Source organism: Galeopterus variegatus, unplaced genomic scaffold (assembly GCF_000696425.1).
Source record: "Galeopterus variegatus unplaced genomic scaffold, G_variegatus-3.0.2 Scaffold325, whole genome shotgun sequence".
NCBI lineage: Eukaryota > Metazoa > Chordata > Mammalia > Dermoptera > Cynocephalidae > Galeopterus > Galeopterus variegatus.
In genome coordinates, this window is record NW_007726436.1 from 151,509 (window position 1) to 176,158 (window position 24,650).

General features: G+C 42.6%; 1 protein-coding gene across 2 annotated transcripts in view; it reads right to left on the reverse strand.

Moving 5' to 3' along the window:
- Positions 1-16,948, reverse strand: part of DLST (dihydrolipoamide S-succinyltransferase (E2 component of 2-oxo-glutarate complex)) — an 18,401-nt gene extending 1,453 nt beyond the window's left edge. Inside the window, exons 1-14 of one of the 2 annotated variants that reach the window (XM_008567507.1) lie at positions 16,828-16,948; positions 16,228-16,261; positions 12,761-12,809; positions 10,219-10,274; positions 10,002-10,076; positions 9,736-9,791; positions 9,009-9,120; positions 7,360-7,509; positions 6,914-6,990; positions 5,846-5,943; positions 2,859-2,989; positions 1,510-1,583; positions 1,108-1,191; positions 502-669 (exon numbers count right to left, since the gene is read on the reverse strand). In XM_008567507.1, coding sequence (XP_008565729.1) covers positions 502-669; positions 1,108-1,191; positions 1,510-1,583; positions 2,859-2,989; positions 5,846-5,943; positions 6,914-6,990; positions 7,360-7,509; positions 9,009-9,120; positions 9,736-9,791; positions 10,002-10,076; positions 10,219-10,274; positions 12,761-12,809; positions 16,228-16,261; positions 16,828-16,890 — 1,227 coding nt within the window. In that variant the 5' untranslated portion in view covers positions 16,891-16,948. Of the gene's footprint in view, positions 1-501; positions 670-1,107; positions 1,192-1,509; positions 1,584-2,858; positions 2,990-5,845; positions 5,944-6,913; positions 6,991-7,359; positions 7,510-9,008; positions 9,121-9,735; positions 9,792-10,001; positions 10,077-10,218; positions 10,275-12,760; positions 12,810-16,227; positions 16,673-16,827 lie in introns of those variants that run through there. The other variant, XM_008567508.1, reaches the window with a different exon arrangement.
- Between the last annotated feature and the right edge of the window lie 7,702 nt (positions 16,949-24,650).

The following is a 24,650-nucleotide window of genomic DNA, read 5'->3' on the forward strand; positions in this document are numbered from 1 at the left end:
GTGCCCGGCGGGGGACTCCACCCCTCAGCGGTGCTCCGGTGCCGGTCCTGGGACCAGCAACGGGATTGCAACCCTCGGTGTTGCTCCCGCGCCTCGCTCAGCCAGTGAGCGGGAACCGGTCTGTATGTGGGATCCGAACCCTCGGGCGGGAGCGCCGCCGCACTCCCCAAGCGGCGCACTATCCAGTGTGCCACCGGGCCGGCCCTGGTTCTCAAATTTTAACATGAATCAGAAACACCTGCACTCCTGCTTCTGTAGGTCTGGGATGGGGTCCAAGAATTTGCATTTCTAACAAGTTTCCCAGATGATGCTTATCATAGACCACAACTTGAGAATCAGTGCCTTAGCTACAACTTTTTTCTTTTCAGTGCCTAAGCTATTAACTACAAACTAAGAAATAGAACTTATATCTGAAATTACAGTGAATAATGTTTTATAATTAGTACTAAGAGTTCCCTCTCATCACCTAGCCACTAGGACTTTAAAAGCGATGGTTCCTACCTTGCCTCCCACAGCCACTGGCCTGTCAAAGATGCCATGCATGCCCAGGATGGCAGACTGAGGGGGGTTAATAATGGGTGTTCCAAACAGTGAGCCAAAAACACCTCCATTGCTAATGGTGAAAGTACCACCATCCATATCTTCAATGGCAAGTTCATTCTTTCGTGCCTAAAAAAAACAAAGATTTCATAACTGAAATATTAAGCCAATCTAGCATACTCCACCCAAAGAAAGTCCACAAAGCTCCTGAGATCAACTGAACCAGCCCTAGCTTCCACATGACCATTGTTCAGCTGAGATGACTGTGACCAGTGCTCCACCAGAGAAAAGGCATGATTCCCAACAGCCAGGGACTCAAAGAGGACATCCACCCGCCCCCTCCCAGCAGGTCTCATTTGATAAGATTTCAATCACCAAAGCATACTAAGCTCCATAAGATATTTGTGCTTAGCTCTTCTGGGCTTCTGCCTTTCTCGGGGGTTATGCACTTCTTACGGAACAAGACGAGACTCCGGCTCCTTGAGAACTGCTTGGAGGTGAACCCGGCCTTCTGTGGGCTCTCTTCCCTCACCCACCTAGCAGCTCATACACATGCTTCTATTTTACCTTCTCTCCCAGTTCATTGATGGTTCGTTCAATATCTGCATAATTCATAGCTTCCACATTCCTGATGACAGGAACTACCAGACCCTGAAGGAAGTAAAAAGCTATTTTCAGCTGCAGATTAACAGTACCCTTTATAGTTACAACTCTCTTGACTAAAGCCAATGGTCTCCCCTCCCCAGAATACCTTCATTACTCATTATTTCATTACTGTGATTAATAGAATGTCTAAAATATTTAGGTTTGATGTTCAAAGAATGTGGTATGGTAAAAAAATAGGTTATTTTTACTAACTCTCTTCTAATATAGAATTATAGAAATGATCTCTCCTGTGTGATCTGCTTCTTCCCCCGGAAAAGGCTGAGGGTCCAAGATCAGCACCCCCCACCTCTTGCCCCAACATACCCGTGGGGTGGCCACTGCAACACTGATGTCAATATAATCCCTATACACCACCTCCTTGCTTGCATCGTCAATCACTATGAGAGAGAAAGCACATGTTACATACAACTCACCAGGCCGAGGATAATGAGGTAATATTTGCATTAACAGAGTAAAAAACTACAGTGTTTGATGCAGTGTGAGCTGACCACCAACATGAAAACCACTGCATTACAAACGGTAGTTGGCACTCTACTTACTCCCATCCCAACCAATTACAGTATCTCCCAAGCCCCCTGAGCCTGAGTGTAAGAGCATCCCTTTCTTTGACAGCCCTCAGAAAGGCTCAACGTGCTGGCTTATGTAAGACAGGTACACGTTAAGTTCTTGTTAACTAGCTCCACTCAAGCCCTCCCTCAGCAGAGAATGGCTAGGTTAACAAGTGCAAAGGAAAGGGGGTGTAGGGATGCTGCTCCTTCTGCTTTCCACTCACAACAAGGGGAAGAGGGAAGCCTCCTTTCAGGAGATTCAGGAGGAAGTGGGGTGGTCTGGCTTTAAATATGCTAGCTTGAGATAGCAAAACAGCAGCTGAAAATTTACATCTAGAACTCAAGAGAAAAAAGGCTTGGGAATCTTTTCCACAGAAAGTATATGTTGTATTGTTAGATAAGACACCCAGGGAAAACATGTGAAGTAAAAGAGGCCAAGAGAAGTTTGAGAGTTGACTACGTGTATGGGCAGGCAGAAGAAAGGGGGCCAATGGAAAACATGGAGAAAGCCGGTCAAGAAGGCATGTAAAGAATGGGAGAAACAAAGAAGTTCACATTTGGGCAAAAAAATAACAGCCCATCTACCTACCTAGAGCACACCATGGGATAGGACTAGGGCTTCCTTTCCTAGATCTTTAGGGACCCTAGCACTGCTGAAGATTGCAAAAGTGCCAATGCCCACTCTGCAATCTTCCAGGGAACAGAGAAATCTTCATAAGAAAAAGAGAAGTGCTTGTTAGGTCAACACTTCAATGACATAGGTGAATAAAAACGAAAGAAAACAAGGACCAAGTCCGTGAAAGAAAAACCAAGCCCAAGACTTCCCAATGAGGCCCATCGACCTGAGATCAAAGGTCACCCTGGAGCCTAAACCAAGTGTGGAAGTCAGACCCTAAGATAACGGGACTCATGGACAGTGGAGAAAAAATAATCATGATGCCGTTTCAGGAAGGTGAATCAAGAAATCCCTGGAGAAGATATTCATATTTCCATCGGTATGAAATAAAAAAACCTTGGTCTGATGACCCCCTGAATGTGGAAGCAGGTCTGTGTTCATACACCTACCTCCCAGGACCTCTGCAATTCTGGCCACAAGAAACTCACCTGCATTTACAACAGGCTGCTCCTGCAAGGCAAAGGCTGAGGCCTTCACAAATGCCGACATAAAGCCTAATTTGAAGTTATGTTTCTTCAGAAAAGCATCTTTGTGCCGAGCCCTCATCTCCTGGATGTTACTGTAAAAACATATTACAAAACAAAGTGATCACAAACGAAGCCTTGATTCTGACTTTCATATGGATTTCTAACTCCATGTACACATTTGGGTAAGCTTTTCTCTTACCCTGGCCACCCTAAAATTCTGAACTATCCATCCTGAAAAAAAATTTGTTTCAAAGTATAAGCAAAGTCTAAAAAATAAGCAATATTCTTTGTAATTCTTGTTAGAACTATTTTCAAAAAACCACCACATCTGATTATGACTTCCTTGCACCATTCATTCCTATCTCCTGATTAGTGAATAAAACCCCACAGGTATATGGGCTCCATGAGAGCAAAAGCAGTCATAACTGTACACAGCAGGGCATGTGTTATTTCAGACTCATGGGAAAATCAGTAGATTCCTTCTGCATCCCTCCAGAGTTAGCAGTTCCATCCACTTTTTCCTTCAAACAGGTACTAACACTCACCACATGTGAGAGTCAGGGCTGGACACCAAGATACAAGATAATTAAGACATAGCTCTTGCCCCAATCTTATTGAACATAAGATTAGTTCAATAGATGTGGTTTTCTTGGTATTTAGAAAAGAGGCCAAGCGTACACCTAGGCCTATCCCCTTCAAATTAAGCAGCAGGGCGTTCAAGGAAGGCTTTGCAATGTGAACAGACTTTGTTCTTTGGGGACTGGTTTTTTCACATACAAACTTAAGAGTTAGTGGGAAATGGCTTTCCCATCATTTTGCTGCAGAAACCTCAGTATTTATTGGAATACAGTTCCGTGATAAAAATCAAATTTATCTCAGGCTCAAATGCTTAGTTCTCCCTTTGTCCTATAGAATGGCCTAATTTGACATTAGCACGAAAGATAAGATGTGGTACAGCTTTAAGTGCCCCCCTTCAGACCTTTTGTTTTTGAAAAAGGAAGTTTGCCTACGTGGACTGATTGGGTTTAAAATGCTTGTTTTCCTGAGTCTAACCTTATTTAGTGCTAGGATTACCACCCTAAAGACATTACTGGTTCCCAAGACACAAGAGCTGCAGAAGAGGGAAAGAGAAGTGATAAACATCTCTGCTCTCAAACCTGCCCAAATGCTATTGTCTGGTCATTAAGTAGTTTCCATTTCAGAGCTCTGCCCTTGGAAGCAGAGGCTGGTACAAAATGGGAAAGGACAAGGTCTCACAAAGGCCCCTTATGGGTTAACTGATTAGCACAAGACCCAAAGGGCACTCAATCTAAACCAGATTACTGGCTGCAGTGAGACCTCAGGTCATTGTTAAGTGACACATCAATTAGCTGCTGAAAGGAGATCCAGCTGTCATATTTACCTTCCAATCAAAGCTGTTGGGCCAACTGCATCTTTCAAGGACACAAATATTTACATGTTTTATCTTAAGAAATTGGGTAGAATTTCAACACCCAATTCAATTTGTGTACAATTTGGCCCTAATGCACTGAAATATAAGCTGCAGGCTTTGTGATTGATTAGTCAAGGTCCTCCCTACATCCTATGGACAGCAGAGAAATCTTTGGCTTGAATGACATCCAGTCTCTTTAGAAACCTTCCCAATAGAAGGATGACATCTAGTGAAACAGGCCACAGAGTCCTTCTCCCTGTGAACAATGCCACAGCACACTGTCAATAAACCACTCCCTTCTATTTTTTGGACCCCTTCCAAAGGAAAACAAATTTCCCTAATGAAAAGTTAGGTTAGCAGACTAAATATTCAGGACAAAAAGAAGCAAAGAGATGACCCGAAGACTTGAAATACGGATCCAACCTTCTTTACCATAGTCAACCTTCTTTACCGGTCTTTGACTATTTCTTAAATGTGTCTTGTACTTTCCTGCCTGTGTCACGGTCCACACTGTTAACATCATCTGGAATGACCTTTCTCCACAATGCCACCTGTCAAATGCTAGTCATTTCTGAAAGTCTATTAAAAATATCCTTCCTCCAAGAAATCTTTCCTGTTGCTGTCCTTGCTATCTCTACCCCCAACTTCAAAAACAAATGATCTCACTCTCTTCTCTATTTTTCATTTTTACTCCTCTGACACTTATTTTTCTAGATTTTTCTCTGTGTTCATTCAAATTAGATGGTAAGCTCTAGGAGGCCAGGAACTCTTTTCACTCATCTCTGTATACTCCTTGATTTCCATAATATAGTTTTCCAAACACTCAAAAAATATTTGTTAAATTTACCTATTGTTTTTTCCCCTACTACTTCCTCTTCCCTACAGTGCTGATACTTACACACATCAAAATCTTGAAGAAAACAGGTGAGTCAACAATTAGCTCACTACAGAAACGGGTATAGTGAATTAGACCTTCTGGTTAACATTCTTGGGTTTTTATTTAAAAACAGAATTTGCTTTCCATTTTACTATCAAAGCTAGAAAAAGTGAAAGATATGACAAGCCTATGCCTTTTCACCTACCCGATCCTAAGTTGCTTAGGAGCACACATAAAGAACAGTCTCTGTGACAAAGCACCAGGGAGCAGTGCCCTGGCTCTGGGCATGCTGTAAAGGGTTTTTCATCCCAAGGGGTAGGCCTGGTTGCCGCATCTCTGCTTGGCAACCTGACATTAGTCAGAGTTTAAGATTATTATCAGCCTGATCTATCAGAAATCACAAGATTCAGGTATAAAAGTCTGAAAGGCTGAGTGTAAGTCACAAAGGAGGCAGGCATAGTATCAGGAAAGTCAATTAGAAGACGAAACCCACAGATCACTCTATGTCAACAACAAGCAAAGAAGTACTTCTTCCCCGTCAAGTCAGTTTTGGAATCAGCACTAAGTAGGGACTAGGGCAAGTTCGAGTGTTCACCAAGGAAAAAGAACATGGGGAATGAGAGGGGCTAGAGATCCAACCTCATGTCAATCTCGTTGAAAGTAGTCAACATTGCACATGTATTCTGGGCCTCCTTCAGACGCTGAGCAATGCGCTGTCGCATCCTGTTCATTCTTTCCTGAAAGTGAAAAAAGTATTGATAATCTGGTCTCACTGGATCAGGTATTTCCCATGTAGTCACAGAGAGCACTTAGCTTGCCAGGAGTGGATGGCTGAGGACTGTAGTACCAGAGTACAAGAGCTCCAGGCTTCCCCTTTCCCTCTGGTGGCCTTCCTCCTCTGAGCAAGAATGAGAAAACATAGGCCAAAACTACACACTCAGACGTGCCTGAAGTTTGACCAAGAATGGAGACCCAGGAAATGGTTTGATTTAAAAACCAAAACCAATTTGTGAAAAGGAAGAATGTGGCATAGGTCTAGCCAGCTTAAGAATCATTACAGAATGGGCAATTTCTGTTGACAAAGACTTGCATGATTCGGATCCCCACACCAGCCAGCCACAAAAAAACAAAACAAAACAAACAAACAAAAAAACTTGCATGAGAATAGCTACTTGTGGAATGAAAACTCATGAGCAATAACCTTTTGAGGCTATTATATTTTTAGGAAGTATTCTCAGGCAGAGGAACCCACAATCTTGACCATATTTCTTTGAGGTTTTATGTCTGCCCCTGATAGCTACTACTACTGTGTAGTATCCCTTAGCTACAGCTAAGCATCCAGGAAGTATAGGAATAGAGCTTACTAAAGTGTGTGAGCACCTCTCTGAAGTGTGTCATTGTGGGAGGGAGGGGGTGCGTTGCTAAGCTACCATCCCCTGCAAATATTTTACTTACCCGAGGCACTTCATTGGTGACATACTATAGTGGAAAAATCTCTGGACAAGTGTTCAGAAGACCTCGGGTTTTAGTTCTATCATTTGCTGGTTACATGACTATGAACAAGCCACTTCCTAAACTCTGTTTCTTTGTCAAGGCCAAGGGAATGAGCTACCAGCCATTCAAAAGTAGGTACCACTGCACCCACACTCTACTCATCTCAAAACTGCCCTTTAGCCTCTTTCCTGGAAGTGCTCCTCAGAGGCTTACCCGATGTTCTGAACGCAGACCTTTGCCAGCTCCTGGCTCAGCTAGTGGAGGGACTGCAGAGGGTTTTACTGCAGACACTGAAAATGAAGAGAGGGTACAGCTGCCTCAGAGAAGGAAAGAAACATTCACTGAGTATGTGCCAGTGTTTTCAACTGTACTGTCACTTAATCCTCAAGATATTCTGAGGTGTATTAGTATTATTCCAACTTCACAGATGAACCATCTGCTCAGACAAGTTAAGTAACTAGCCTAAAGTCACAGAGCTAGTAAACAGAAAGCTGGGATGCATACCCAGATCTTCAGATACAAAGTCTAGAGTTCTTTCTACAATCAGTCAACCTGGCCTGTTCAGAGCCATGATTAGTCTCAGACTTTACCCTGTGAGGGAACATATTAAACGAGATATTCTTCTGTCACATAAAGATACGTGGGAGTTGGAGGCTTACCTGGTTTGCTAGAAGGAGGCTGTGAGGGGGAGGGCACTGGTGGCATCTGAGTGGGTATGGGTGCTGCAGGGGGAGGAGGAGCTGCTATAGGCTCTGCTTTTGGGGCTACAGCAGCAGGAGCTTCAACTGGCTTGGCCTTAGCAGGAGCAGCTGGAAAACAAGAAAACAGATGCCATTGGCACTGTCTGGAATGGAAAGCAACCAAATCGCTGATACTAAGCAGAATTTAGTGGCAAAAAGCTCTACCTCCAATTAATTAACAAACGTGTACTGGGTGTCCGCTATATACACGTCACTATGAAATACACACAATGACATAAGGCACTATTCTGTATTCTCCAGGGTCCCTAAATGTCCAATATCAGATAACTAGCTCAATTCAGCTGCATTTCTGATTTCACAAATATCTACTGATCAAATTCAGCAAGTATTTTTAAAGTACCTACTAAGCCCAAAGAAATATAAACTACTAAGCAAAAAAAGCCCAACTTAAAATGCTGAAACACATACATAAATGTGACATATTTCCAGTTATGGTAATAATGATAGTGTCATCTTCTATTTTAACATTACCTATGGAAGAATACTCTAAACTTTTATTTTCTAACAGTTAAATCAAGGGTTCATTTAGGCTTCAAAGTTCAAAACATTTCACCCAGGATGACTCTCATACTTACAAATCAATGAGGTGATCAAGGAATAAATTCACAACTTTAAATTAGAGGTTAATTTTGATTTTTATTCATCTGGACATCATATCCAGTTTTATATTTAAATTAGAAGAACTTTTGTGTGTTTTAACAGTAAGAAGTTACCAGTAGATGGACTTCAACTGGAAGACTCATTCCCATTTCCCAGCCTTCTAGTGTACATTTTTTTCCCCACCCTGAGCTTCTGGTCTTGCCCTCATCAAACTCAATGATTCAATCTGTCATCTTTCTGCTTGACTATTTTAACAATTAAAAAGAAATAGACCTTAGTAGTTATAGCATTTAACTAAGAGTAAGAAAAACAATTGATTTCTCTTCTAATCTAGAATACTGACTGTGATGCTCAATTCAAACTCTTCTCATTTCTTCCCAAAAGAAATACCAACCCTCCCTAGAGATGTTATGAAATAATAGATGTGAAAAGAAACTACACTGAATTCTCCATAACAGATACCATGAAATACTGCTTCTTCTTACTTTGGAATAGTGGCTCTCAGCCCTGGCTATCTATGTATCAGAATCACTTAAAGAGCATTAAAAAAAAAGAAAAAATTATAATAGATAATCAGGATATGATATATCAGAATCTCAGGGTCATGGGGCCTAGTCATTTGTATTATTTTTAAGGCTCCCATGTCGGGGGGTGGGGGGTATCACTGTCTTTAGAACCTTCGTTTCTATTGTATCTTTAAGAAAGATCCAGCATAAGAAACATCCATGGAAAGAACAGAATATTATAAGATTGTTTCAATACACTTTTCTTCTAGAACTTGTCGTTCAATGTTCACACTATATAAATATTACTCCTCTTATCTCTTCAATTAAGGGCAGCTGGAATGCCAAAGAGTCTTTGAGGTACTACAGAATTAGTACATTATGCTGAGCCTCTATCCCAAGGGGGAACACTGGAGACCTTGACCACCAGGAAAACTTCTTTACCACCAGTTTTCCTGAGTGTGAAAAGAGGAGTGCCTCCTTCGACTTTTCCCCCATCAGGTACCAAAAGAGCTTCAATCACGCCATTTGCTGGTGATGGAACCTGCACAGATGTCTAAAAAAGTAAGACAGAGAAAGAGCCCAAATTTTTATCCAGCATTAGAAAATTGAGATAAATTAGAAAATTGGATAGAATCTCCAACATGAGTCACAGGAGTTGCAACACAGACATGCAAGTCCCTGAGCATAGAAACACCTAAAGACACACTTTCACTTTCAGAATAAGAGTGATAAGTCATTGCTATTGTGAAGATTCACCCTTTCTGCCTTTCTCAGAAACATTAAAGCAATATTAAGTAAATGTGTTTCCAAGTGATACACAGAAAAAAAAACTGGAAACAGCTCGGGCCCCAAAAAAAAAAAAAAAAAAAAAGGTCTATAAGACTAAAGCTACTAAGTACATAGTACATACATATGGAGCAATCTAAAACTAAGCCTGAAAAAATTTTCTTTTTAATAAGCTACTCCAATACTTTTTACAACTGATGTTAGAACTAGTTAAAAATTATCTTTAAGCAGGGTGTTTTAATACCAAGGTCAAGGGTTTGGATCCCCATACTGGCCAGCCACGAAAAACAAAAAAATTATCTTTAAGCAACAATTAAGTCTCTTTCTTTCATTAACTAAGGGGAGACCACGAAAAATTGCCTCTAATACAGTACAAGCCTACCTTGTCAGTTTCAATCTCACAAACCACTTCATCTTCTGCAACTGTGTCTCCAACAGCTGAAAAAACAATCAAAGTCTACCTGTTAGGGGGAACCCTACAGTAGCCACAGAACCCCTTTGGCAGATGTATTACAAGACCCCTTTCCTACAGGGCAAGGGGAAAGTATGTATATATGAAAAGCAAGGGTGGAACCATAGGTTCCACTGATTATCATGGGAGAAGGAGACATTTAGGAAGTACTTAAATGCGAGAGGAAACAATCTTACCTTTCTCCCACCTAACATCTCCCTCTGTGACTGATTCTGCAAATGCTGGGGTTTTGACTGTAACCACTTCATCCTCTAGAAAAAAAGCAAAAAGTAAATCCCGAGTAGTTTATTTTTTCCTTTTTAATGTTTTTCTTTAATTAAACTCAGTCAGTTGTTTCTCTTCCTATTAAAACTCCACTCCCAAGAAGGCAGAGAGCTAAAGGCAGGTACTTACTGCACACAGCTGTAGTTCTGAAGAAGCGAACATTGAAGACACTACTGTTGTTAATGCTACAAAAGAAACACAAAAGTTAACTCTTTTAGCAGATGAACCACTCACATTTTAGTCTAGTTAAAGGCACCATGGGTCAATCTGACCTTTAAATCAGTGACTCTTGACAGGAGTGCCTAGTGTCACCCAGAGGGACTTTTACAAAGTACCCAAGTGCAAGCCCTATCCCTACAGATTCTGACTCAGCAGGTCTAGAGTAGGATCTTAAATATTGAGCTCCCTGTGTGAGTCCAGAACCACCCTGCACTGCTATAAAATGCCAGCCCTCACAAAATAGACTTGTATTTGGCTCTTTGAAGGAAAAAAAAAAAAAAGCATCTTGGTCCTTTGCAGATCCTTCAAAGGACTTAGCTTCTTGATTAGGTTTCAACACCAAGTCAAGGGTTAAGATCCCCTTACCGGTCATCTTTTATAAAAAAAAAAAAAGAAAAAAAAAAAAAAGCATCTTGGTCCTTTGCAGATCCTTCAAAGGACTTAGCTTCTTGATTAGGTTTCAACACCAAGTCAAGGGTTAAGATCCCCTTACCGGTCATCTTTTATAAAAAAAAAAAAAGAAAAAAAAAAAAAAGCATCTTGGTCCTTTGCAGATCCTTCAAAGGACTTAGCTTCTTGATTAGGTTTCAACACCAAGTCAAGGGTTAAGATCCCCTTACCGGTCATCTTTTATAAAAAAAAAAAAAGAAAAAAAAAAAAAAGCATCTTGGTCCTTTGCAGATCCTTCAAAGGACTTAGCTTCTTGATTAGGTTTCAACACCAAGTCAAGGGTTAAGATCCCCTTACCGGTCATCTTTTATAAAAAAAAAAAAAGAAAAAAAAAAAAAAGCATCTTGGTCCTTTGCAGATCCTTCAAAGGACTTAGCTTCTTGATTAGGTTTCAACACCAAGTCAAGGGTTAAGATCCCCTTACCGGTCATCTTTTATAAAAAAAAAAAAAGAAAAAAAAAAAAAAGCATCTTGGTCCTTTGCAGATCCTTCAAAGGACTTAGCTTCTTGATTAGGTTTCAACACCAAGTCAAGGGTTAAGATCCCCTTACCGGTCATCTTTTATAAAAAAAAAAAAAGAAAAAAAAAAAAAAGCATCTTGGTCCTTTGCAGATCCTTCAAAGGACTTAGCTTCTTGATTAGGTTTCAACACCAAGTCAAGGGTTAAGATCCCCTTACCGGTCATCTTTTATAAAAAAAAAAAAAAAATCAAAAATAGTTTTACAAAAAAGATTTTAAAAATAAAGTGGGTACCTTACAGAAAAAAAGACAACACACAACACAAAAACAGATATTAGATTAGGGTGACACAATTAGGGGTGAACCCACTCAAAGTTTGGGTTTTTTTTTTTTTTCCATAATTTACTTTCAAGTAGTTATTTGTTATGTTTATTGCATAGAGGTTCATGATTGACCCAATTTTCATTTAAACTGCAGAAAAGTAATACATTTTGAACCTCTCTGAATAACTTTTTAAATTACAAAAGCATTAGATGTTCACTGCAGAATATGAGAAACAGCAAAAAGAATGTTTTTAATGGGATTGTGCCAAACAACAGAAAATGGAATCATTTTGTAACCTGCTTTTTTCCACTTATCATAGTGTGAACGTGTTAATACGCCATAGGTTAACCAATTCCCTGCTGTTCGCCACTTCGAGAGAGATCTGGGTATACCAGGTTCTTTAGTATAGATTCCTAGAAATGGAATTGCTAGATCAAAAGGTATATACAATTGAAAAACTTACGGCTGCCCAACTGCCCTCCAAAATTAACAAAGGAATTCAAACTTCTAGTACTGAGTCCAACATTTTCTCAATTAATAAAAAAACCACCTCACTGTGATGCACAGTCAGAAAGAAGCTAATTCACTGATCCTTCACTTCGAAGATTCTCCCTGTAGAGAAAGCTTGATCGCTGTTGAACAGGTTACTAGAGAGCATCAGGAGCACCACCCTGAAAATACTTTGAATGCAAAGTAGTGTTTAAGTAACATTCTTAAGCAGAAGTTAACCTGAAACACACATGGGTGGCCTTTCTCTGAACTCTGCGTTATGCAGTAATAGCATTTCCTCCGAACTAGTCAAAAGTCCCAGGGCTCAACTAGACTTTTACTATTTCTAAAATGAATAACTATGCTACCAAGAGGATGCCCTCAATCTCCACAATAAATGTAACCTCCAGCCCCTCAGCTGCACTTCTATCCGATTAGAATGTTTAGGAGCACCCTTCTATATCTATTCCCCTAAATTCCAATTTAACTTGCATTATAATCTAAACACCTGAGGAGGAAAGGTACACTTCTGGTCCAACTTGACATGGGGCTGATGCTACAGGTACATCACACATAAAAAATGAACATCAGGGTTAGGCCTAAGGACACAACATAATCACCTTGATTTCTAGGTCTGGAGGCCAGTGAAGAAATCAGATGGTCAAACTTAGAACTGGTATCTTAATAAATAACCCATGGCCACATATCTGTACTCCCCAGTAATACTTACGCAATCTTCCTGCTGTCAGGGTAACCTGGTCCCTGATAAAAGGAAACCCCTGCAAGAAACAAAACAACTCTTAATTAACATCTCTCATCTTACACAGGATACATGCTGGGAATGGAAAAGAAGTCTGTTGACCCCCTAACACTGAGACAGAACAGGATCAACTACAAGCAAGGATATAATCTTTTTTTTTTTTTTTTTTTCCCTCAGCCAGTGAGCAAACCGGCCATCCCATATATGGGATCCGAACCCGTGGCCTTGGTGTTATCAACCCCGCACTCTACCGAGTGAGCCACAGGCCGGCCCCGCAAGGATATAATCTTTTTTTTTTTTTTTCCTCAGCCAGTGAGCAAACCGGCCATCCCATATATGGGATCCGAACCCGTGGCCTTGGTGTTATCAACCCCGCACTCTACCGAGTGAGCCACAGGCCGGCCCCGCAAGGATATAATCTTTTTTTTTTTTTTTCCTCAGCCAGTGAGCAAACCGGCCATCCCATATATGGGATCCGAACCCGTGGCCTTGGTGTTATCAACACCGCACTCTACCGAGTGAGCCACAGGCCGGCCCCGCAAGGATATAATCTTTATCACACAGAGTACTGCTTCTCAAACTTTTACACCAAAGTAGCCTTAACAGCAGAGAGCAATGGGTATGTGGGTTTAACAATGGATATGTGTTTTGAGAGGAAAGGGGAGAAATCTGATGGCAGGGACCAAAATAGTTTTATAATCTTATTTACCTAAAAAATTCATTCTCCCTATGTTTTTATAATAAAATATCTCTAGTCCCCAAGTCTTCAAATACAATTAAAGGTTGAGACAGATATGTGATGGCTTACCCTGTGACTACACATAACCTAATCTGAGAAGCAGGAGAGATGTTTGGTCTGAGAGTGTATGGGCTGGAAATCTTATTGTGGGAAACCTAGTAGCAAAGACTAGGCTACTCTGGGCCCATGGTCTCCAGCTTGTCCTAGGACTGAGAAAATCATTTTCTCACCTTTTGTCTATTATCTTCCCATGCTCTTTCTGAAATCTTCCACCCTGGTCACTCTCAACAAGGTGAGAAGCCTTTCTGCCCACCAGTTGTCCTTACCACAGCCAGATAACAGCATTTCCCCAACCGATGACTAATAAGTGCAGTTGCCTCCCCTGAATACATTCTTTCTTATGTCTTATTTTTTTTTAATCTATTACTCTTTCTGAACCATGGGCTCAGGAGACACCAAATGAGAGTTCTCTCTTATACTCACCTCCTCATAAACATCCCCAGGGTCAAGTAAGTCAGTCACCTCTATGTCCAGCAGCCAATTATTATGCAGTGCAAATTCCAAGCACAGCATGTCTTTGAACTAGAAAAGCCAGCAGCTGATGCTGATTTTTGGAAACCTGAGTCCAATTTAGAGTTCCTCCTACAGCAAGTTTCATATATACAGTGTTTTAGGGATAAAAAAAAAGCTTTCACATAATGACCTCATTTTGATTTTCAAGCACAGCATGTCTTTGAACTAGAAAAGCCAGCAGCTGATGCTGATTTTTGGAAACCTGAGTCCAATTTAGAGTTCCTCCTACAGCAAGTTTCATATATACAGTGTTTTAGGGATAGAAAAAAAGCTTTCACATAATGACCTCATTTTGATTTTCTATACAGTGTTTTAGGGATAAAAAAAAAGCTTTCACATAATGACCTCATTTTGATTTTCAAGACTCACAACAACTCTCTAAAGTGGAATGACCATCTGCCATTATTCCCATTTTTTCCCCCATTTCATATATAAGTAGGGCTTCCAAAAGTTAAGTGACTAGCCCAAGGTGAATCTCCAAGGCAAAATGCAAACCCCCAAGTGCAAGGCTCTTTCAACTGTACTGCCAGTCTATAAAGTGGAGAAAGCATTAACTGACATTTTTTCAGGATTGCCAGTTGAAAAGAATGTTTATTATTGAGAGTCCACTACAAGCTGACACTGTGCTGAATGCCTTATATTCTCTTGATTCTTAGGATAAAGTCCAAACATTTTATAAGATCCTGCACAGTCCAGCCCTCCTATTTTTCCAGCCAGACAGGCTTCCTTTTCATTTCTATGATTGGTCAAGTCCCTTTTGGCTGATACCTTTGCACCAGCAATTCCCTTTGCCTGGAATATCATTTCTTGACTAACTCCCATGTATTCTTTTTTTTTTTTTAAGATCTTTTTGTTTTCATTTTTGGTGGCTGGTATGGGGATTTGAACCCATGTCCTTGGTGTTATAAGGGTACGCTCTAACCAAGAGAACTGGCCAGCCCCTATGCAATCTTTAAGTCTCAGCTTAAACGTCACTTCTTTGGGGAAGCTTTTACTGACACTTCCGCTGCATTCTCCACCTTATCATACCCTGTACTTACTGGTAATGTGATTACTCCCTTAGGTATGCATAAATGTATATTTGCTCTTTGTCTCTTCAGCTAGCCCATAAGATCCTTGAAGGTAGAGACCACCTGTATCCTGTTACCTAGCACATTGGTTGGCATATAGTAAACACTCAATAAACGATCTGTTGAGTACATGAGTAAATGAGAACATGGTAGGTTCAGAGTTAAGGCTGAGGAGTCAGGTAGTCTTAGCTTGACCTCACAGTTGGTTAAGTGACCTTGACCAAGGCACTTAACCTCTCCTGTCTTGGGTAAAGCATTTGTAAAATAGAGATAATACCTCTCTTACTGTTTTGTGATGATTAATTTAAAAATGCACTCATAACAATGCTTGGCACAAAGAAAGCCCACAATAAGACTGACTCATTCAACAAATATTTATGCTAAGCATATAATAAAAAAATAAGTTATGTAAGATATTTTATTAATAACTTCAGGAAAAAAAAAAACTATTGGAATAAAATCTAAACTCTTTCCAATAGCCTCTACACCATATTCTATCTTGTGCCACTCTCTCCGTTAACCAAATGCTCGGGACAAATCACCCTTTTTCCAGTTCCTAAATATTGCTAACCGCTTTCCTTCCTCGGGAAGGAAACATATTGTACATGTCATTCCCTTTCTCTCCTCCCCTCTTCACTAGGCTAGCTCTATCACATCTTCCAGGTCACAGTTTTAATGTCACCCATTCAAAGAGGTCTCTTCTGTCCACCCTCATTTGTTTCCTTCTCAGCACTTACCAAAATTTGTGACTGTTCATTCATTTAGCAATTTACACTTTGTCTTTCCCACTAGCACATAAGTTCCAAGAGGGCAAGAATTGTTAATTGCTGTATCCCTAGTGAGTGCCTAGCATAATGCCTGACACACAGGAGAAACTCAGTAACTACTCCCTGAATGAATAAATGACAGCTGTTGCGATTAAGTAGCATTTTGTTGCACTACCATCTAAACTGTCTTGGGACATTATGAGGAGAAACACAGGCATCCCCGATTTCCTCACATACTCCTCTGCCCAGGAGTAGAGCATTTTAGGTGACGGCAAGCGCAGAACTTACCAGGCAGGGAACGTCTCCCTAGAGGGCAGTTCCCCTGTTGAGAAAGAAGACATTTATCGACGTCACCCAAGATGAAAAGAGGGAAAAAACAGCTTTTCTTTTAAGTACACACTCAAAGCTGTCCCAGTGCTGGTGACAGGTGAATCTCGTTAACTCCAAAGGTAAATGCAACACACAGAGCTCGCAGTCCCAATCAGCATACTGGACCTACCAAACGATCTCAACTTCCCAACGGGACGGATACCCACTGATTTTAACAGAACGAGAGGAGACAGCAACCCGGATTCGTCGGGGGACTCCGTCGCGCCTTCTCCAGAACTCTTGAGTCTAATGTCGGGACGGGCGCGGCTCCCCATCTCCGGCGCGGAGAGTGGGGTACAGCAGAAACGGTCGACGCAGGCTGCCTCAGGAAGGTAAGGGATCGCCGGGCTCCGCAGGTCCCGCAAGACCGCTCCAAGCCGCCCAGCCCGCGCGGCCTCCGCGTCCGGGTGCCCTTGGTGTCCGGCCTGGCCGGCGTGCAGCGCCCTTACCCTCCAGGCCTCCCGTCCACCCACCGGCAGGTTCCTCACCCGCCGGGGTCCCGGCCTAAACAGACCGTACCTTCTGGAAGGCGGAGAGCGAGAGGCTGAACGCCCGGGACACGCAGCGGGATCGGGACAGCATCGCGGCAGCAGCGGAGCCGAGGGCGGGCGGACACCGGATATAGGGCCCGGCAACAATCGGAAGTAGGGCGGGCTGCAGCACAAGCCGCGCGGCGAGGGGTGTTCGGAGCGAACCATTGGAAGAGGGGGGGGGCACGGGCAGCGCGCAGCAGCACCCGCCGCAACTTAGGGGTCTGGCTCTGGTGAGCAGGCAGCTGTGGGGCGCTCTCGGAGCCTGCCGAGCTGCCTGCCAGCCTGGGCTGGCCCTCCCGAAGTTTCCTACGACTGTCGGGCAATCGGATCACCCCCAGGGTCAGGCCTTCCCTGATCATGCCTCCGAGCGGGCTCTGAACTTGGCGTCCTTCTCTCCTGGGATCCCGGGGCACCGCGCCATTCCGCTTTTGCGGCACGGAGAGAGCGAAAGACGGGCACGGGCTTTGAACTCGGACCTTGGCAGACATGCGTGCCTGATCTTACCCTTGTGTGGCCTCGGGCAGCTGACATTGCCTCTCTGAGCCTCAGGTTCCTCAACTATTTAAAAAAAAAAAATGGATTTGTCACTTCCCCGTCTTCCTAACCCCAAAACAAAGAACCAGAGTCCCAAGGAACCTTTAAAGGGTTCTCATTCCCCTTTTAGGAGCCGAAGATCTTCACCAACTACCCTTACTTCTGCAGTATCTGATCTTCACCCCTCTCTACGAAAACTCTCTCCAGTCAAACAAATTGTTTCCCCCACACCCTGTGCATTTTGGAAGTAGTTCCTTTGTCACCCTACCCCTAGAATATAAACTCCTAATGTGGAGTTCCTATTCTGTCTTATTCACTGCTGTATCCCCAGCACCTACAACAGACTGACACAGGTAAGGTTCTCAATAAATATTTGTGGGCTGAATTTGGCCCTCCCACCTCTGAGCATACCATTCTGCAAGCTGCTTTGAATTGAAAGCACATAGCATCCCCTCCCCCTTCTTAACTGCTCCTTCCCCTTAAGTCCTCAGCCCCTGAGTATTCACCTTTAGAGCTCACCTTCCTAATAGAAAAGGTGTTCTATAAACCTAAGGCTGAATTAATAACGAATGAATGATCACCTGGTACCAGTTCATGTTGGTTTCTTTACCTGAGTCACCTGGTCCTCAGGATCTTTACAGTGCCTTCACTCACCCAAACCCTGAAAACACTGCCACTGGAATTCTTTCTGGAGAATGCACAGAAGCCCTAACTAGAAATACAGAAGACATCTGCGTCCTGCTGCTGCCTATGAGCAAGTCCTCAGCATCCTTCACCTGGGTTATTTTATAAGCTTCCTGAGCAGTCCTGACTGTCCATGCTCACTTTCTCTAGCCTATCCTTCACACCTGTGCCAAAGATCCTTCTGAAATGCAAACCTAATCCTGGCACTCTCCTGCTTAAAGTCTTTCAATTGCTTCTCCCTGTCTGTAGGATAAAGTTCAAACTCCCCAATTTAACCAGGGAATAATCTGGTTTCTGACTATGTTCTGATCTTCTTCCCCCATTCTCATAGATCTTAAGCTTCAGTCATAACACAATACTGGCTCCAATGTGCTATTTCACTACTTCACATCTTTGCATGGGCTGTTCCCTCCTCCTGTCTGCCTAGGGACTCCTAATCATCCTTTAAGTCTTTCTGAATCCCTACCTAATCCCCTTTGGCAGAGTTAGCAGATCTTTTTCTAAGCTTCTAAAGCATTGTGTCATTACTCTACATTGCATTGTGTTGTAATGTCCTGTTTACCTGTCTGCTTCCTCTATTGGGCCTCACAGCAGGAGAAAAAGAAACTACTCTCTATTTAGGAAAACTAAATCCTCTGCACATGATGCAGTGTCTGATACACTTTAGGTACTCAATAAATATTTGTGGAATGATTAAATACTTCTGTGCTTACAGCATTGCTAGACACAGCTGAAGAGTCCAAGAACAATAATCAGGAGCTATGGCAATCTCTTGCCAGGGTTGCTGTTAATATTTCTTGGAAAGCTACTTAATTCTTTCAGTTTTAATCATTAATTTTTGAGATTCTTGTATAAGGTTTAGAAGTTATAGTGTGAGAGAGCCTGGTTATAGTGTGACAAAGCATTTCTCCTGGAGTCTTAGTGATCACCCAAGTTAATATTAGATTTTACAGCCTTAGACACCACACACACACACACACACACACACACACACACGTGCATGGTAGCATGCAAAGTCCCTCTCAGGATAAAGGTTGAAATTAATTTCCTTTAGATTCACATATGAGCTTCCATAGAGTCCAAGGGTAACCTAATAAGCTAGTGCCCTTTTCTGCATTTAGAGCCTCCCAGGACACAGCATCCATCATCTATTGGGACAAGAGTTTATTAATATAAGTTGTGACAGGATTCAAAAGATAATTTTTAAAAAACATTTTTATTGTTAAATATATATTCAAAAAGGTGTATAAATCTATGTGCATGATTTAAAGAAAAATAATAAAAGGAATACCCATAGATGCTACCCATTTTAAGGAATGGAAAAACCCTATGTGGCCATCCTCAATCATCATCCCCAGTTAACCACTACTGTACTGAATTATATTATTATGGATTGAATTGTGTCCCCCCAAAGTTTAATATGTTGGAGGCTTGGTCCCCACTGTGACAGTGTTAAGAGGGTGGAAAATCCTATTGTGGTAGTTGAAAGGTGGGGCCTTGGAGAGGTGATTACATTGTGAGGACTGTACCCTGTGAATGGACCAATCCATTCCTGGATAATGGGAGTGGTTCTGAGGGCTTTAAAAGGAGAGTGAATGAGAAGGTTAGTCTCACTCTCTGCTCCACCGTTCTGCCATAAGAGAACCCTGTGTCACTGTCACCACCAACAAGGCTTTCACCAATGTGTTCCCTGGACTTCGGACTTTCCAGTCTCCAAAACTGTAGGCAATAAATTTCATTTTCTTACAAATTACCTAGTTCCATGTATTGAGTTATAAGCAAAGAAATGCACTAATACAGAAAATTGGTACCAGAAGTGGGTCGTTTATAACAAATACTTGAAAATGTGGAAATGGCTTTGGAACCGCGTGTTGGACAAAATTTGGAGGAGTTTAGAGGACTTAGAAGAAGACAAAGATGAATGAAAGGTTGGAACTTCTTAGAGACTGGTTATGTGGTGGTGAGCAGAATGTCCTAATAGAAATATGGACAGCGAAGACCATTCTGAGATCTCAGATGTAAATGAGAAGGGACTTTTTGGGAACTAGGGCAAAGATTGCCCTTGCTATGAACTTGCAAGGAATCTGGCTGCATTCTGTTTGTGCCGAAAAGTTTTATGGAATGTGGAACTTTAAGGTGCTGACCCAGGGTATTTGGTGGAAGAAATTTCTAAGCAGCAAAGCATTCAGGAAGTTGCATGGCTACTTGCAACAGCTTGTGCAGAGTTATGGCAGAAAAGCCATAATGTGAAGCCAGAATTTATAATTCAAAAGAAAGCAGAGGGCAAACAATTGGAAAACTTTCAGCCTGGTCATGAAAACAAGGGTGTAGCCTAGAGACCCTTTGCTAAGGAGATTAGTACAAAAGAAAGGGATTATCAAGAGAAGGGAAAAAAGACCTTGAAGGCATTTCAGAGATCTTGGAGGCTGCATCTACCATTACAAACCCAGAGGCCTAAGGAAACAGAGTGGTCTTGGGGCACAGGCCTGAGACACCCTCCGCAGGCTTGCTGCCCAGAGTCACCTTGGGATGCTGCTCTCCACACCAGCATCCCCGCTGCTTTGGCTGTTCCAGCTGTGGCTAAATTGACCTCAGCTGTGACTGGACCTACAGCTTTGGAAAGTACAAGAAGCCTTGGTGGTGTCCTTGTGATGATAAGTTTGCCAGCTCACAGAATGCCAGAGCTGTGGAGGCTTGGAAGCCTCCCCACTGACCCCAAAATTTCAAAGGATATATGGAAAAGCCTGCATACCCAGGAAAAGACCTGTCACAGGGGTGGAGTCACTGTATAGAGCCTTCATTAGAGCAATGCCAAGCAGAAAAGTGGGGTCAGAGTTGCAGCAGAAAAACCCCATCAGCACCATGCCTGTGGGAGTGAGACCCCAGAATTGTGGAGCTACAAATGTACAATGCCAACTTTCAAGAGTTAAAGCATGGCCAGAGACCAGTAAAGTCATAGGAGTGGAGCTGCTGGAGAGGACTTGGGAACCCAACCCCCACACCAGCATGCAGAGGACATTGAACATGGACTCAAGGTACATGATTCACCAGCTTTAAGATTTGATGCCTGTCCTGCTGGGTTTTGGACTTGTTTGAGACCTGTTACCTCTTTCTTTTGGCCTATTCCACCCCCACTTTTTTTTTTCAAAAAAGACGACCAGTAAGGGGATCTTAACCCTTGGCTTGGTGTTGTCAGCACCATGTTCAGCCAGTGAGCGAACCAGCCATCCCTATATAGGATCCGAACCTGTGGCCTTGGTGTTATCAGCACCACACTCTCCCGAGTGAGCCATGGGCCGGCCCCCTATTTTTCCCTTTTGGAATGGGAATATGTACCCTATGTTTGTCCTACTATTGTATCTTGGAAGCAGATAACTTGTTTTGATTTCACAGATGGGACTTTGAATTTTGGACTTTTGAGTTGAAACAAGTTAAGACTTTGGGGATGAAATGAATGCATTTACCTGCAACAAGGACATGAACTTTGGGGGTCAGGGGAAGACTATTATGGATTGAATTGTGTCCCCCCAAAGTTTAATGTGTTGGAGGCTTGGTCCCCATAGTGACAGTGTTAAGAGGGTGGGAAATCCTACTGTGGCAGTTGAACAGTGGGGCCTTGGAGAGGTGATTAGATTGTGAGGACTGCACCTTCCTGAATGGATTGATCCATTCTTGGAATAATGGGAGTGGTTCTGAGGGCTTTGAAAGGAGAGTGAATGAGGAGGTTAGTCTCGCTCTCTCTGCTCTGCCATTCTGCCATGTGAGAACCCTGTGTCACTGTCACCACCAACATGGCCTTCACCAGATGTGTTCCTTGGACTCTGAACTTCCTAACCTCCAAAACTGTAAGCAATAAATTTCATTTTCTTACAAATTACCCAGTTCCACATGTTTTGTTATAAGCAACAGAAATGGACTAATACATGTATATTAGCCATCCCCTTGTTTTCATTATAGCTTCAATTTTATAGATGGAGAAACGATAGGGAGGAACAACAGGGTTAACTTGTGTTAGGTCATGGAAGAGCTAGCAGTTCCAAACTAGGTCTAACATTTGGTAGATCATTCCATAGTTCACAGCCACCGGGGCTATGACAACCAGGGCTTCTGACTCAGTTGTATCTATGTCTGTCAATGCACAGGGTGGTGTGGCCTGGGCTCATCAGTCTGACCCTCTCTCCCCACTGCCACCATCAGCCAGTGCAGCAGGGAGAGCTGCTCAGGGCTGGACCAGAGATGAACATGGCAGCCTCTGGCCCACAGCAGAATGGGGACAATGCAGGGGGCCTCTTAACTTGGACAAAGAAAAGAGATGAGGTTGTATATGCAAACACCTTAGTAAAGTGTAAGAATGTTGTATGACTTTCAGATGTGCTACCCTGAACAAATCGTATATTGGCAGCTAAAGTTAACTGGGTCTGGTAAGTATTTGGACCGGAAGCTATTCAGTGATACTGTAGGTGAGACAAAAATGTTTCATATATAAATGTGACTAAGTGGTCATTATTATGAAACACCAGTTGTGAGCTCTTAGATCCCATGTATCCTAAACTATACACATTTTTGCCTGTTTTTTAAATTGAGAAAAAGATGTATTTACTTTCAAATTATATAAGAAAAGAAATTTGTGTTTTTAGAAAGGATTAAGTGGCTCAGTTAATAGAAAACACCAGAGTGGGCAGCTCACTTTGAATAATACACACAGCATTCTTTTCCCCCGAGTATTCGTATGTGTGGTCTGAAGCATATGCTCGTAACCTTGCTGATGTATTCATGAATTTTATTGATCAAATGGTAGATGGGGCTGTAGCCTATCCTTTCATCTCTGGGCTCCTTAAAATAGGGACTAAGCCCTATATTCACTCTGTATTATCTATGATGCTTAGATTTTATCTATTTCTCCATTCAGTTGTAATTTAAAATAATGGATAGATAAATATACAGTGAAAATAGAGAATTTTGTTTTGTTTTGGGGTGGGTTTTTTTTTTTTTTTTCCTATTCTTGAATCTAACAGAAATGGAATCACAGTGCCTGTATCATCCTGTGACTTAACTTGTTTCACTCGATATTATGTTTTCAGGATGTATCCATGTTGACAAGTTGAGCTGTAGTTCATTGATTTTCGTTGCTGTGTTACACAACATTCATTCCATTTCCCAAGCCGAAGGAGGAGAAGATAGCAAAATTTGGGGGCTATTTGGGGATAAATGGATTTGGCCGGTGAGTCCTCCCCAGCTTTGTCAGGGATGGGCACTTTTGGCCCACCAACCACCTCCCCAACAGCATTGTGACTTCTGCTGGAGGAAGAGTCCACACAGCCTCTCCTTCCTGCAGATCTGAGATGCCATATTTTGATGCTGTGTGATTCCAGTCTCCTCAAGATGCTGAAGGACAGGGAGAAAGACGTTCACATTGGAGCTGCCTTGCTGGGGAATTTGGAAGTAGAGCTCAGGAACTCCCCGCTAGAGGCAGAACAATGGGAGAAGCTAGGGAATTCATTCCCCAAATTTTCAAGAGGCTCTGTGGGTTCTTAGGCAAGGACAGAACAGATGGCATTTCAGAAAGGTCCTCTCTGAGCTGGCTTTTCAGGGCACCTGAGTTGGGGTAGAGGTGGGAAATTGCAGGGGTGCAGCCAACCAGCTCTGGCCTCTATTTGCATATTCATAAGCCCCCCCTTGACGATTGGCTGCGCTCAGCAGTCCCCACTGTCCCCAGAGTCAGTGGCTGCAGCAGGGCTGGGTCTGTCAGATAGTGTCTTGCACTGAGAAGGGGCGGGAGGCTCCCTTCACCCAGCCAGGGGCATCAGGCCTGCATGGGGAGGAAGCAGGGAAACCAAAATCACTTCCTGACCATGGCTCTGTCTGCCCAAGACTGCTGAAGAGTGGGCTGCTCCATCTCCTAGGGTGGCGGGCCCCACCTGGTGCAGAGTCCAGGACTCGGACCCCTCTGAGCACTTCTTCGTGAGTAATACTATCCCTTCCATTTACCTTGCCAGAATACTTTTTTTTTTAATCACGGAATGTTTGTTATGAAAATTTTCAAGTGTGCAGAAAATTGGAGAGACTAGCATTATAATACCCATCCCTATACCTATCACCTGGATTTAACCATTGTTAATATATTGCCATATTTGCTTCCTCTATTTCTGTTGGCTGAAATACTTCCAAGGAAATTACAGACATGGAGACATTTCAATTCCTAATACCTCGCTCCATAATAGAGGTATGCATCTCTGGAGCCCTTTCGAAGCTCTTCTTTCATTAGGTTCTCACACCAGTCCTGGGCAGGGGAGAGATTATCAACCCCATTTTAGAAAAGCTGCAAGTGCAGCTCCAGTGCAAAAGGCTGGCAATAGTGCCCAGACCTCCTAAATCCCAGCCCAGGCACCTGTACAGCCACAGGATAGGATCTCTGATGTCCAGGAGTGTTTTCCTACATAGCAATGAAGCATCACAGCCACTGTGTGACCTTGAGCATGTCACTTCACCTCTCTGGGCTTCTGTTTCCTCATCCATAAGCGAGGGCATGCCACAAAGACCCAAGGATCACTAACACTGGCCTGTGATGTTTTCAGATAAATAAGAAAAGAC